Genomic DNA, 15,519 nt, shown 5'->3' with positions numbered 1-15,519 from the left:
CAAGTAGCCTCTTCCGGCCCATAGTGCTGCCATTGCACTTTAACCTGGGCGATAACTCATTTTCGTAGTGTTAAGTAGAGAAATATGAAAGACATTGTGCACAAGAATGTGGCTGGGTAAAACAAGCTAGTAAGCCACTGGTTCGATTCGAGCTAAAATTTGGAAAGGCCCGCAGAATCGGGTGCTAGTTTAGCACATCCGGTCCATTGCAATGTGCTTTTCTTGGCTCATACTCGAATGTAAACATGATCCCCTACTTGGAATTCCTGAAAGCTTCTTTTCTAGTCAGTAAAGTTCTTTTGTTGGTCTTGAGTGGCTTTCAAATTGGCTCGTACCTTTTTCACTATCTCCTCCATTTCCTCTAACATATCTCGTCCTAACATCAACTTGTCCTCTTGACCACTCCAACTCGAGGGTGTCCTACACTTACGTCCGTGTAACACTTCAAAGGGACTCATCTGTAAAGATGTATGGTATCCATTGTTATAGGAAAATTATACCAAGTGGAGGTAGTATTCCCATTTAGATGGTTGTTTCATTACATAAGTTCGCAACATGTCTTCTACTATTTGATTTACTCTCTCCGTCTACCCATCCGTCTAAGGATGATAAGCAGTGCTGAAGTGTAATTGTGTGCCCAATCCTTCCAATAGAGATTTCCTGAAGGCTGATGTAAATTTCACGTCACAGTCAAAGATGATCATCTTGGGTATTCCACGTAATTTAAAAATGTTTTTCATAAAGATGTTAGCAATTTGTACCACTTTATAAGTTGATTGTACTGGTATAAAATGAGCAGGTTTTCTTAATTTGTCCACTACCACCGTGATTGAGTCATTTTTCTTTTTCGACTTAGGCAGTCCAGTAATGAAAACGATGGATATGGTTTCCTATTTCCATTCAGGAATAGGAAAAGGGTGGAAAAATCTTGTGGGTGTTGGTGTTCAACTTTTATTTGTTGGCATTCCAGACATCGGGCTAAATATTCTACTACTTTCTTCATACCAGGCCAGAAAAAATCTTTTCTAAGGGAAGAAATCATTTTCTAGTATCTGGGGTGGCCTACATATGAAATCTTATGATATTCATCTAAAATTAAATTCTTAAGATGTTTCTAGTTAGGCACATATAACCTTTTCCTATAAATCAACAATTCTTCTTAATTGACCTCATATCCCAATTGTTGTTCATGGATGTTCAAAATTTTTGCTTGCTTCCATAAATGTTTATATACTCAATCTTGCATGGTTGTTTCACGAATATGCTCATAGAAAGTAGTTCGTGATTCACTAAAAGAAATTTCATATAAACAATTTACCTTTCGACTTAAGGCATCCGCAACCCGGTTTTCTTTTCCCTTCAAATGTTTGATTTCAAAATCGAATTCACTCAAGAAGTCTACCCAATGAGATTTCCTAACATTCAAAGTGGGTTGTCTCAAGTAGTTGGTTAGACTATGATCATCAGTCATTAACAGAAATTTCTTACCTATCAAGTAATGTCGCCACATTTTTTATGCATGGATGACTGCGTCAGTTCTAAGTCGTAGATCGAATACTTGTGTTCATATTCTTTAAGCTTCCTTGATTCATAGGCAACAACTTTGCCTTCTTGCATTAATACACCTCCTAAGCTATCCTTGCTAGCATCCGTACATACCACATATTGTTTATTCGGATCAGCATTGCTCAAAATTGGTGCGGTGGTAAGTAGATGTTTGAGCTGATCAAAACTCCTTTGATAGTCAATGGTCCACTTAAAGGTTTTGCCTTTCTTTTGTAGAGAGGTAAGAGGGTAAGCCACCCTAGAAAAACCTTCCACAAATCATCTATAGTACCCAGCGAGACCCATAAACGATCTTATGTCAGCTACATCCTTCGATACCGGGCATTCCATGATAGTCCTTATTTTCTCTGGGTCCACTGCAATTCCATTCTTGGTGATGACATGTCCGAAGTATTGGATTTTTCCTTAAAGAAGTCACATTTTTTGTATTTGGCATACAACTGGTGTTTTCTTAGGACTTGAAGAACAATACGAAGATGCTTCTTATGTTCTCCCTTGCTTCGAGAGTAGATTAATATGTCATCAATAAAGATTAACACAAACTTGTCTAAGTACTGATGAAATATGTTGTTCATGAGACACATGAAGGTTGTTGGGGCATTAGTTAGTCCAAAAGGCAGCACTACGAACTCATAATGTCCATAACGAGTTCTGAATGCAGTTTTTTCTATATCTTCCTCCTTTATCCTGATTTGATGATAACCTGAGCAGAGATCGATCTTTGAGAATACGGTTTCCCCCTTTACCTGATCAAATAACTCATCTATATGGGGAAGGGGGTATTTATTTTTTATGGTCATATTGTTTAACTAACAGTAATCCATGCACATTCGCAATGTTCCGTCCTTTTTCTTAATAAAAAGCACTGGAGCTCCCCAAGGGGACACACTGGGACAGATACGCTTTTTTTCAAGCAGCTCTTGCATCTAGATTTTTAATTATGTTAGCTCTGGTATGCTCATATGGTAAGGGGCTCAGGAAACTGGGGCAGCTCCTAGAATTAACTCAATGGTGAAATCTAAGTCCCTTTTCAGGGGTAGGCCCAGGATTTTCTCAAGGAATACATCTAGAAAATTTCGTACCACTGGTATGTTTTCTAATGAAACAATTTTATCTTTAGAGTCAACATACCCTACTTGTATTGGATAAACTTGGCATCCTTTTCTGATGCATTTTGCTAATTGAGAGGTTGTTACAGGCCTTATTTGCAGAGGTTTTTGAATACCTTGAATTTCCTACCTTTCTGCTTTCTCATCCAGGTAATTAATGGTTTTGGTCTTACAGTTAATAAGGGACCAATGCTTTTCTAACCAGTCCATACCTATAAGGATGTCGTATGACCCCAGGGGTAACACATTCAGATCTGCCATGATAGACTAATTAGCTAATATTAGAGGGCAATTATTGACTTTGGCCAAAACTCTTATTTTCGCTCCTGTGGCTAGTTGTACTAACCAAGGATTTTTAAACTTAACAGCTTGCAATTTACATTGTTCCACTATCTTGGGGCTAATATAACTCAAGGTAGCCCCGAGATCAATTAAAATAGATATGGTTCGGTCAAAAACTTTACCTTCAAATTCAACCATGGTTGGCTGAAATTCTATCTGATGGTCTTCAAGGGCGGCATTAATTTTAGGAATGCTTCTTGCCACTTCTCCCACAATAGATGCTTCTTGTATCTATGAAATATGATCAGCTCCCTTGCGGTGTGGGAAATTTTTGACATAATGCGGGCCTCCACATCCCCAACACTGTACAGGTGGTCTGTTAGTTAATTTTGCCTCAATTCTACCAGACTGCTCGTTCATCTTGGTCTCGGTTGGTATTTTAAATATGGTCTTATTTTTATTCATATTCCGGTTATTTGGACCTCTATACACTCCTTCGTTGCCTGTGCCCTTATTCCCCTTTTGGTTGGAAACAAATTTACTTCCCTTTTTGTCGGTCCATCTCTTTCCCATGTCTCCCCTTGGTTTGTTTTGTTGGTAGCATATCCGTGCCTTATGTATAACTTCGTCCATGGTTTTTGGGTTATCAAACTCCAGTCGTTCTTTCATGAACAGTGGAAGACTGCTGATATATTGTTGCACCTTTGCTTTTTCTTCACATATGTAAGGGACATACTGAAGTAATAATGTAAACTTTGTTATGAACTCATCCATGGACAGTTGGTCCAATCGGAGATCATGAAACTCCTTTGCCTTCTCGTCATAAAATTTGCCTGTTAGATATTTTTCTTTAAAATATCTTTGAAATTTTTCCCAGGTTATGCTTTGTTCATTTACTCCACGAACTGTTTTTACTTCCTCCCACCACAAGGTGGATTTCCCTTGTAGCTGGAAAATGGCCAAGTGAACCTTTAAATTATGGTCATACTCGTACAAATGGAAATATTTGTTCATTTTGATAAGCCAAACTTCAGCTGCCTCTCCCTGTTCACCATCAAAGAGGGAGGCTTGATTTTTCTAAATTCACCCTGAAGTTCTGTTTTCTGTCTTTTATGTGTCTTGTTCCCTGATACATTATATAATTCTTCTTCATGATTTTCTTCGCCACCTCCTGTTTCTACATTATTAGTTCGAAACTCTTGTTCCCCCGTCATATTCTCATGTTCAGGGCTAGGGAATAGTGGTCGATGATTTTGTCTATCAGATAGACTCTTCATAATCTTTTCCTGCTCCTGCATCAGTCTTCCATTGTCTGCCCATAGCCGAGCCATCTCGTCCTTCAATTCTTGTACAATTTCTAGGATAGTCGTGTTGGTGTTTCACGGCTCATCACCAAACTGCACCCATACTTGAGGATTTCCTTTTTGAAATGATGTTGGTCTTGTTCCCATTACTGAACTGTGTGGCAGAATCCCAGTTTTCCTCATCCTGACTGCTCCCTGCTTCCTACATGCACATCACCGAGGTTTTTATTTCTTTATTCCAGAGGTCTCATTTTGGCAACCTGAGCGCTCTGATACCATATGGCACACATCCATATATTAAAACAATCATTAAAAAAAAAAACACTCAATTATTTACCATATATTACTAAGATTATTTACCATGGAAAAATCTATGACTTTGACAGCAGCATAACCTTGACAGTTGACATTTCTTACTTAGTATTACATGATTATTTGAAATCAAACATAATACAGATATGTAATTCTCACAGCAATAATTGGAGGGTAATAAATCCTTGGGTAATTCTATCACACGAGCCAACATGCCCACTTACCAACCACGAGATTATGCTATGATTTGTGTTAATTAAAATAGGACTAAACCTGAGTTTACAATTAATGTTAGTCTTTAATGATCTCAAACTCTGAGCCTAAAGCATTGCTTACCATCTGGCTCTTTGTATGTGTATTTAAGTTGCTCCGGCTGTACCACTCGGCCCTCTGCATGCATATTTAATTTCTCTGGCTATTATCAGCCAAGGTGGCGGTCTAGAGGCTTTGCTGTGGTACAACTCCATTGTCCTCATCGGGATTTCCTCCTTATCGACAGTCTACGAATGCGGCTCAGTTCGGATGGTGTTGATGAACCTATGGGTTCTATGCCTAGGGTGTATTGACATTCTTCAATCATTGTGTTCTTCCGGGGAAGGAATGTCGCTTACTCTGCCAAGGGTTTTTTTTCCCTGCATAGTTTTTCTTCGGTGTTTTGTTTGTGGCTGAGGTTTGTTTGTTCTCCATATTCGTTCTCGGGCATCATAATATGACTCCTGTTTCCTTGTGGCCTTTCTGTCAGCTCGATTGGAACCCAGTTCCGTCATTTCGCCGAGAGGGTTTCTACCAGCGGCTGTCAATGGGTAAGTTCTGTTGATTTATTTCCTTCTTTTGCTCCTTATATTTTATTACAATTGCATTATATAGATTTTAATATTTAGGTTACCCATCCAACTTGGATGGGGGTTTTCGCAGGTACAGAGGATTTAAGTGATGGACTGGGAAAAACCCTCATGCAGTCCTCTGTGCATGGAAAGGGCGGAACCCTCTTACCACCGGGTATTCAAATTTTTCCATTGTACTCTGTTGAGAGTCTTTCGGGTCTGAGTTTAGAGGTGGACTTTATTCACGAACTATTAACCTATGTGTCCTTACTATCTGTATTAATTTAAACCCTAAGGGTGGTTTGTATTTTGTTTAAGAACAAAGTTGTGGGTCTGAGTCGTCCCTACTCCATTGTTTTATGGTTTCAGGCGGCCTTGCACCACTGCGATGTTTGCTTTTGCATACTTTTGTATGGTATGGATTCCGTAAAGAAATTTCCTAAGTTACTTAGCTATATCACTAGATGGAATAGAAATCTCTGTATATTCTGTGTCTCATGATAAACTATATTTATTTTCAAAGGCCCGTGATTCATAAAACGAGTTGATGCTTAACCGAGTCTATCCCGCGGACTTTGTCCAATTTTTTTTAAGAAAAGTCAGTAACTTATTATCTCAGCGATATGAATTTTTGTTTGAATCTTTTAGAAATTTTGATAATTCAGAGGCTCTAATTTATTTTTTTGAATCTGGAATATATATGGAAATGCTAAATAGTTATCAGCATTCGATTGTCTTCTTACCCTAGATCAAGTTTTTTCTCTCTTACAGTATTGGTTTGGTGTACAACACTTTTGATTGAATCTATATGAAACAGAAACCCCTAAACCAGATTTTCGCTCTTGCGTATTTGGGTTCTCACTGATTTATATGTATAATTTGATACTATTGGTATTTTTCCCGGTTTTTCCATAACACTACTTTCAGTTTCCCACTTCAATTTTAACTATATTGTATTCATTGTTTAAATTCGTCAGTTTTCAACTTTACATTGCAGTTTTAATTGTACTATGCTACGTACTGAATGAAAAATGATACTATCAGTTTCAGTTTTCTTTTCCATTGAAATCTTAACTATGCTACAAGCAATGTCCGTTTTTCTTCTAGCTTTCACTCTGTGATTTTAACTACACTGCTTGTTGAATATAAAAGATAGCTTGTCAGTTTTTCATTTATCCATTCTAATTTTAATTGTACTATTTGCTGATATACAAAACGATTCACTGATTTCTAATGAAGAATTCTACCTCTTATAGATTTACAAAACGATTTACTTATAAATTTCCCATAGAATAACCAATCCATTTACTACTATCTATTAGCAAGCTTTAAAACATAAACTGGTATAGATGTATAAGTTCTATTCTTACTTAATACAAGCATTTCCACTTATCTAGGTTACCTTGTTTTTCAGATGTGGTACCTTGAGATTACTGTATTAGTAAATCTCCTAACCAGACGTAGCATAGAAAACTGTTTAGCACACTATTTTGCCTCCCAACCTTGAGACGTTGTTTTCCAGATGTGGTCTACTACTAGACCTACTCACTATTTTTCCTCCCAACCTTGAGATTATTGTATGAGTAAATCTCCTAACCAGAAGTAGCATCAGAAAACTGTCTGGCACACTATTTTGCCTCCCTTGTCTCTTTGCTCCTCTCTCCCAGAGATACCCCTATCCTCTTGATAGGGGTATGCCCCTATCTCTTGATCTTCTTGAATAAATCCTCAAGAAATTTTCTCTTGATCTTCTTGAATAAATCCTCAAGAAATTTAGTTAGGGACAGATAAGTGTCTCTCTAACTGTTTAGCAAGTAATAACTGTTATTTCACTTTTCAAAAAAATAAATTCCAAAAATAATTTTATAACTAAAATAATAAATAGTTTGTTTGGCCTCCAGTAAATTTAAATATTTACAAGGTCTGGATATCACAATAATGTTATTTACGAGGTTTTTGTTAATTGGATTATTAACATTTTTACAATAATAATAAGTTTTTTAAATGTATTTTTTATATAATTTTAATAATTTTTTATGTTATATATATATATATATTTATTTATTTATATTAATGGAAACTATATAGGTAAAATGTAAAATAAATAGGTTTTTATAATAACAAAAATTATTAAGTTGATTAGTGTGTTATTTCAAAATGATTAAGAGTTATTTTTTCAAAATTAGTTATGTTTTATAATTGATTTATTTTAAATTAATTGATTAAAGAAAATATCATATTATGATGGGCATGTGGTATTAATAAGTCATTGTACTAGTTCATGATATTGCAACAAAAATTATTTACAAGCTAATAACTTTCTATAAAATAGAGATGAATCTCTATACTTAAAAATATTTTTTAAGTTATTTATGTGTTCTTTTTATAATTAATAATAATAATAATAATAATTTAAAATAAAATTATGATTTAATTATTTTTAATTATTTTTTTTAGTGTAAGCAATGTGAGATGTATTATGGGGTAAGTGTTTTGATGCCTATGAATGTTTATTAACCATTTAATTTATATAACTATGTTAGTAATAATAACAACTAAAAATATATATAAAAATAAAACATTTTCATAAATAAATTTATTTTACTTTATATCATTTTAAAATAATGTTATATATCTATCTATATATATATATATATATATATATATATATATGTCTTCTTGGGACATAAGGAAACAAGTTAACAGCTCACGACTCATTGATATGTGGTGTGAGTGAAAGTTTCCCTCTTAAACATCACAGCCACTAATTCCACTTGTTTTCCTTGAATCAATCAACTAATAATGACAATCTCACTCCCGATTTGACAACTGAATTATGTTTCCTACTGTTTACAGAAAAAATAACAGATGTTAAAAATAACTAATTATAATTATTTTTTTCTTGCATAACCATTTATTTATGCCCAAAATACTTCTCTGACATTGGCTACTTAGTTCTTTGTTTGTTTAAAGTGATGTTAATGGCAACAACATTGGAAAATGTCCTCAAATAAGAAGTGGGGATAAAGAGATGCACTAATCCGACTGTGTACTGTATTAAACCTTCCATTTTGGTTGGGAGTTTACTCTTCCTAAATAATAAGTGCAGTTTACTCTTCCTAAATAATAAGTACTGTATTAAACTTTCCATTTTGGTTGGGAGTTTACTCTTCCTAAATAATAATAATATCTATTTTTAACGTCACCTTCCATTTTGGTTGGCAGTTTACTTTTCCTAAATAATAATAATATCTATTTTTAAGGTCACAGCCAAGCCAGACACCAAATTGGTGTATGAGACCCCCTTGTTTGTGGGACAAGGGGCCAACCTCCCTGCAGGGATTTGACTGTTAAGTCTACGAAAGCATACATGCTCTGTGTACTGTATTAAACCTTCCATTAGTCTACGAAAGCATACATGGTATGAAACCCCTAAATAATAATAATATCTATTTTTAAGGTCACCTTCCATTTTGGTTGGTAGTTTACTTGCAGGGATAGGTCGCCTTCCATTTTGGTTGGCAGTTTACTTGCAGGGATTTGACTGTTAAGTCTACGAAAGCATACATGCTCTACCCCCTCTGGTTTTGAACCTGTGACCTCTTAGGAGGAAACACATACTCTTAACTGTTAGACCCACTCAAACTGTATCTACATCCTGTATATAATTTATCATCTATACTAGTAATTACGTAATTTTTGTTTTTATTTAAATATGGCATAAAATCTTATGTCATCTAAACAAATTAAACTTTACTTTTTCTTGCGCACAACATAAAAACAACAAATTCCCTACCCAAACTGTTAACCACCTTGACACGGTCTCTCTTCACATGCGAATGCGATGATACGAAACGGAAATTTTCAACATCATGTGAGACACTTCTGGATTAGCAATTTGGCACAACAGCCTTTGATTCATTCCGTACTTGTCCTACCCTACTACCCTTTAATTAATTAATATGTTTCATCTACCTTGCCGCCACATCTTTCTCTGTCGATGTCTCCATTTTGCAGAAAAAACAAGCCCACCAGAAATAAGCCACTATTACGTTAGAAAATTAATAATAATAATATTATAACACATTAGGCAAGATGCATACTTTGAAAAAAAAAATAGGTATATAATAAAATTTTGAAATTATATTGTAAACTATTCAATTTCAAAGCAATTTTTATTATAAAATTTATACAAAGTTATTTTAAAAACTATGTAAAATAAATTATAATTTATATTTTGAAAATATTAACAATTCACTTCAAAGACCTCTTCAGCATTTAAAAATAATAATAATTTCTTTTAAAACCAATTCAAGATCATTTTTATCATAAAAATCGTCTTAAATTATTTGAAAATTTAGATAAAATAAGATAGGATAGGAATTCATATTTTAAAAATATTAACAAACCACTTAAAGAGACCACTTCAAAGTGTTGTTTTAGTATAAATGTGTAAGGTGCTCGCACGACCATGAAAAGATCAAACTAGATTTTAACGAAAAAATAACTATATTTATTTATAAATATTCATGTTATTTATAAGTTTATCATTATTATTATCATTTTCATTATAATAATATTTTTCAATGTATTTTTAAAAATTATATATATAAATTAAAATTATATTTAAGTATATAAATTGATGAAAATTATATTTGTAAATATAAAATAAATGGTTGTTCATAATAATAATAAAATTGTCTAAGCATGTTAGAAGATGATTGGGTGTTTTGTTAATGCACTTTTTGATGTGAAGTTATTGGTTCAATTCCCCGCCCCTATTGGGGTGATATATTGGACATGATAAATATGTAGTATTGCCAATCTTACAAAAAATAATATAAATTATAATTATTAAGTAAATAGGCGTGTTTATTTCAAAATGAGTTTTCAGAAATCTTAGTTTAATTATTAAATGGATTTAACCTCCATGGAATATGTCAAAATATTCATATTAATATTTAAAGATCAAGAGTTAAGCTAGTATTGTATGGGTCCATGGTATTGTAACAAAAGCTATTTACAAGTTAAGAATTTTCATAATTAAAAAGAAATGAATTTTTATGATTAAGAATATTGTTTAAGTGATATATTAATTCTTTTTATAACTAATAATAATATTAATTTAAAATAAAATTATAATTTAGCTAATTTTTATCAAGTTTTTAATGTAGACAATGTGAGTTAATATTAAATAATGAATCCGCACAGGTGAGGAAATTTTTTTTATAGAGGAGGAATGACATGTTATAGAGTTTTGTAAACCCAACGTTTCGAACTACTAAGTGAGTCCATCATCAGGAAATGCGTAATAGATTTTAATTCCTAATAGTATTTATTAGCCATTTAGTTTGTATAGATATGTTACTAATAATAATAACTAAAACCCTAATAGTGTGTATCATCCATTTAGTTTGTATAGATATGTTACTAATAATAATAACTGAATCCCTATATAAATATAAAACATTTTAATAAATCTCGATAAATAAATATAATTTTTTTTTAATATAAAAAATAATTGAAGTTTTAAATATTACTTAAATTCATAAATAAATAAATTTATTTTACGTTATATAATTTTAAAATAATATTTTAAATTAATTCTATAATAATTTTTATTATGAAAATTAATTATATATTTTTGTGTGCATGTGTGTGTTTTTGCTGCTTAATTAAGAGTTTGGTTAATGGCTTAATATCTAGAGATATCTGTGTGGTTTTTGTTTAATAATAGTAATAAATTTATTTGCATTAGCAGATACAACTAATAATAACTATTCCACTACTAATTTAACAACTAAATTATAATAAATTTTCTTATAATTTAAAAATAAACAAAAACTTACCCTAAATAGTTATAATTAATTTTTTTATAAATAATTATAATTATTTCTTTGCCCTGCATTACCATTTCTTATAACTTTGTTCGCAAAATGATTCTCTAGCATTGGCTACTTCGTGATCTGCTCGCTTAGAGTGACATTAATGGCGACAACATTGGAAAATGTCCTCAAACAAGAAGAGGAGATAAAGGAATGCACTGGTCCCACTCTTTATACTGTGTTAAACCTTCCATTTTGGTTGACAGTTTACTCCATCCTCCGTATAATTTACTTACGCTGGTAATTGTTTTTGTTTAAATATGGCATAAAATATTATGTCATCAAGGCACATTAAACCTTTTTTTGGCACACAATATAAAACAACAAATTCCCTACTCAGATTGTTAAAGCACTTTGATACTTTCAACATCATACACAAATTTGAGTGTGGATTGTTAAAAATATGAGAGCAGGAGTGTTTGAATCTTATTTTAGCAATTAAAATGGATTCAGCAGTTAAAAAAATCCATTAAACATTCAAATCAGTTTAATAATTATAACTTAATTCATCAAAATCATGCCAAAAATTCTGAGAGATTGACCCTAGTTAGACTAGGCTATTGGGCCAACAGGCTTTGATTCATTCATTCATTCATTAAGTACTTGTTCCCCATGCTTTAATTGCCCACTGCTCACAGAAAGCCCTGACCGGTTCCTCTTCTTACAGAGTTGGTGTCTTAAAATGATTTATAATGCCTCCCCTCTGTCATATGTAACCCCACTGCTGCCACCCCGCCCTGCTCGAATTTGTTCGACAAATTCAAACTCTATTTCAATAATAGAACGCTTCTACTCTTCTCCACCAACACATTTAAATGATATAACACTTCAATGTCCTCCTTTTATTATTAAAGTAAACTCTTGATTGGGCCGTGATCGCAATCATTTCTCTGGTTAGAGGAACGCGTGGCATAGGCTGCCCCACATCCTTACTCTTCTCATTATATCCTACAAAACTAGATTTCTCATTGCTCATTCTTCCTTCACATAACCATCACCATCTCAAACGTTAGATAATATATTGCTTCTCCACTCGGTCAGCGGATATCACGTAACGTTGCTTCACAATACTAATTTCTTCGACAAATTCAAACTCTGCGAGTTGATATAATTGCACATGACTGAGTCATCAACGTGGAAATGTTCCACTAACCACCACCACCACGACCTATAAGTAGAAGACAACATTACATCTAAATTCACAACCTCAAACCTTGAATCCATTTAGGGTTGGCCTCAGACGACGCCTATCATGGCGTTGTTATTCGCTTTGCTTTGCCTGATGGCTTCTTCGACTGCAGTTTTGGCTGACTACTATTCTCCTCCCACTCCCTACTCTTACAATTACCCTCCAACGCCTTACTACTACTACAACAGATCCCCGCCAATGCCTTACTACTATTACAATTCGCCTCCACCCCCTCCCTACTACTATAAATCCCCGCCACCGCCTCCCTCTCCGTACTACTATAAATCCCCTCCGCCGCCACCTCCCTACTATTATAAATCCCCACCACCGCCTCCCTACAATTACAATTCACCGCCTCCGCCTCCCTACTACTATAAATCCCCAACTCCACCTCCCTCCTATTACAATTACTACTACAAATCTCCACCGCCACCGCCTCCTTACTATTACAATTCACCGCCTCCGCCTCCCTACTACTATAAATCCCCACCTCCACCTCCCTACTACTACAAATCTCCGCCGCCACCGTCTCCACCGCCACCCCCTCCCTACTATTACAAGTCGCCGCCGCCGCCTCCTCCATCTCCGCCGCCACCTCCTCCCTACTACTACAATTCACCTCCGCCGCCGCCTCCATCTCCTCCGCCACCACCTTCCTACTATTACAATTCACCCCCACCGCCTCCTCCATCTCCTCCACCACCCCCTCCCTACTATTACAATTCGCCGCCGCCGCCGCCTCCATCTCCGCCACCCCCACCTCCTCCCTACTACTACAAGCCTGATCCCTATTACTATACTTCGCCGCCGCCCTCTCCCAACTACTACAAATCCCCGCCACCGCCTCCACCTCCATACAACTACAAGCCTGATCCCTATTACTATACTTCCCCGTCGCCCCCTCCCTACTACTACAAGCCTGATCCCTATTACTATACTTCGCCGCCGCCGCCTCCCTACTACTACAAGCCTCCCTATTACTATACAGCGCAGTCGCCCCCTCCCTACTACTACAAATCTCCACCATACTAGATCCCCCACCACCTCCTCCATGATCGGCTTAGGAAAAGGTAAGCTTTCTGCTCTCTGAATCTTGTTTATAGAATGTTGGCAGTTATTTAACTCTCCACCTTTTCTATTCTTGTTGCTCTGCTCTGGCCTTCTCTAGTGTTTCTGTTTCTTATCAACTAGAGATTCATATTCTGTGTAGAGATAACGACTATTAATGTGGGTATTTGGAATGTTGAAGTTTTATATGCAGAAATTCACTCTCATCGTCGTTCCCGCGTCAGAATTGAGAAGACCGCTCTCCGTGCATAAAATTGTAGTGTGTACATGTCATGTAGTATTGCTTTGGTATTGATCGCCCTACGATCACCATCACCCTTCTGGATATTGTAATGTTCATGGGCTTCGGTATATATTGGGTATTGATTGCCCGCAATAAGCCGATTCAAATGAAAACCCTACTGAGTAATAATAAGATTAATACATCCACGTTTTCTATTTGGCAAAGGTTGTTTGATTCATAAATTCTTTGTTAAAAAATTTATTTGTTACATATTTTATTAAAAATTATATAAGAAAAAAAATATAAATATAAATATTTGATTTATGTAAGGAATATAATGTGTAAAGCTTATTGGGTTTGGATGGATAGTGAGCGGAGAATGTGGAAATTGTTTTTTAACCAATTTTTTTAATGTTGACTGCTCTACCAAATTTTATGATTTCTCAAATTTTCAATTTATTTTTTGTGGTAAAATTCTAATTTTATAATATAATTTTTTTTGAAAATATATATATAATTTTCTTCTCTTTACTCTAAATATATAAGGAAGTTTGATTATTGAAGATATCTAAATTTTATAAAAGATCTTATTTTCTAGAGAAAATTTTAATTAATTTTATTAAATTTAATCAAATTACAATATATTTTTAAAGGAATGTTTGTATTGTTTGAATAGATATTACTATGCCTAAAACTTGTTCATGTATATATAATTTTAAGTATTTTTATTGTTCTTGATATTAGTTCTAAAAAATCTAATTTTAATTTAGTTAAAAATATATGTAATCTTTTTAAAAGGATTTGGTAAATTATACTTTAAAGTATTAATATTTTATATTCTATGAGAAATTAAAGAAATTAAAACCAGATTTTATTAAGGTCATGAGAAGATTGTTTTCTACTGTATTCAAATATTTATCTTTTTAAAGTTTTCTAATGGATTCAAATATTTCCCTTGTTAAAATTTAAGCAGGTTCGAGATGAATTTCCCTTTAGAAACCCTTATGCCTTAAATGGTCAAAAAAGTTATACCATTAGCAAATTCAAATTTCAAGTATCTCCCTCCAATATTATGGGTCGGCTACAGTTAAGGAGGGAAAATATAATTTGATATTTCAAATAGAAGTCCACTTATCCAAGAAACATTACCTTTCACATATGAAAATCACTATAAATACCCAATCGAGTTAGTAACTTTTGAAATGGAAAATTTGGATCTCTCTTTGTAAGTTCGCATGTCTTATGGTCTGCTTCTTTGCATGTCTTATGGTAGGCAACTTTGTATCTTATATATCCTACAACTTTATATGTTATATATCACTTTTGAAATGGAAAATTTGGATCCCTCTCTACAAATTCGCATGTCTTATGGTCTACAACTTCGCATGTCTTATGGTAAGCAACTTTGTATCTTATATATCCTGCAACTTTGTATCTTATATATTTTGCAATTTCATATCTCCTGCAACTTCATATACCTCATATGCAAGATCGTATATGCAAATACAATATCGTATGTCTCTATCTGCAAGATTGTATAAGAAAGTTTGTATACTCCTGTGCAGGTCTATAAGGTAAGTATGGTCTTATTTTCTTGTGAATTGGATGAGTTCATATCCTTTGATCTTTTTGATTTGGAAACATTCTATATGAAACTTACCTAATGAAGTTTAGATGAATTTATATGGCAAACAATCATTGTGGTCTAGACGAGTTTATATGGCACTATATTTTGTGACTCCCATACATATATATAC

General features: G+C 34.0%; 1 protein-coding gene across 1 annotated transcript; it reads left to right on the top strand.

The window, feature by feature from the left end:
• Positions 1-12,501: 12,501 nt before the first annotated feature.
• On the top strand, positions 12,502-13,973 carry LOC149173420 (uncharacterized). Its single transcript, XM_089427930.1, has 2 exons — positions 12,502-13,541; positions 13,721-13,973. Exon 1 carries the CDS (start codon positions 12,535-12,537, stop codon positions 13,501-13,503), a length of 969 nt encoding a protein of 322 aa, XP_089284056.1. The 5' UTR covers positions 12,502-12,534; the 3' UTR covers positions 13,504-13,541; positions 13,721-13,973.
• Positions 13,974-15,519: the final 1,546 nt, after the last annotated feature.

The sequence above is a fragment of the Pinus tabuliformis genome, chromosome 4_2 (assembly GCF_031772625.1).
Source record: "Pinus tabuliformis cultivar Carrire ecotype Pingquan chromosome 4_2, CPIR1, whole genome shotgun sequence".
In the NCBI taxonomy this organism is placed as follows: Eukaryota; Viridiplantae; Streptophyta; class Pinopsida; order Pinales; family Pinaceae; genus Pinus; species Pinus tabuliformis.
This window is presented reverse-complemented; position numbering and strand designations above follow the sequence as displayed.

What these genes read in the sequence shown, in the direction of transcription:
- LOC149173420 (XM_089427930.1), top strand. Translation starts at nt 12,535, where the DNA reads ATGGCGTTGTTATTCGCTTTGCTTTGCCTGATGGCTTCTTCGACTGCA.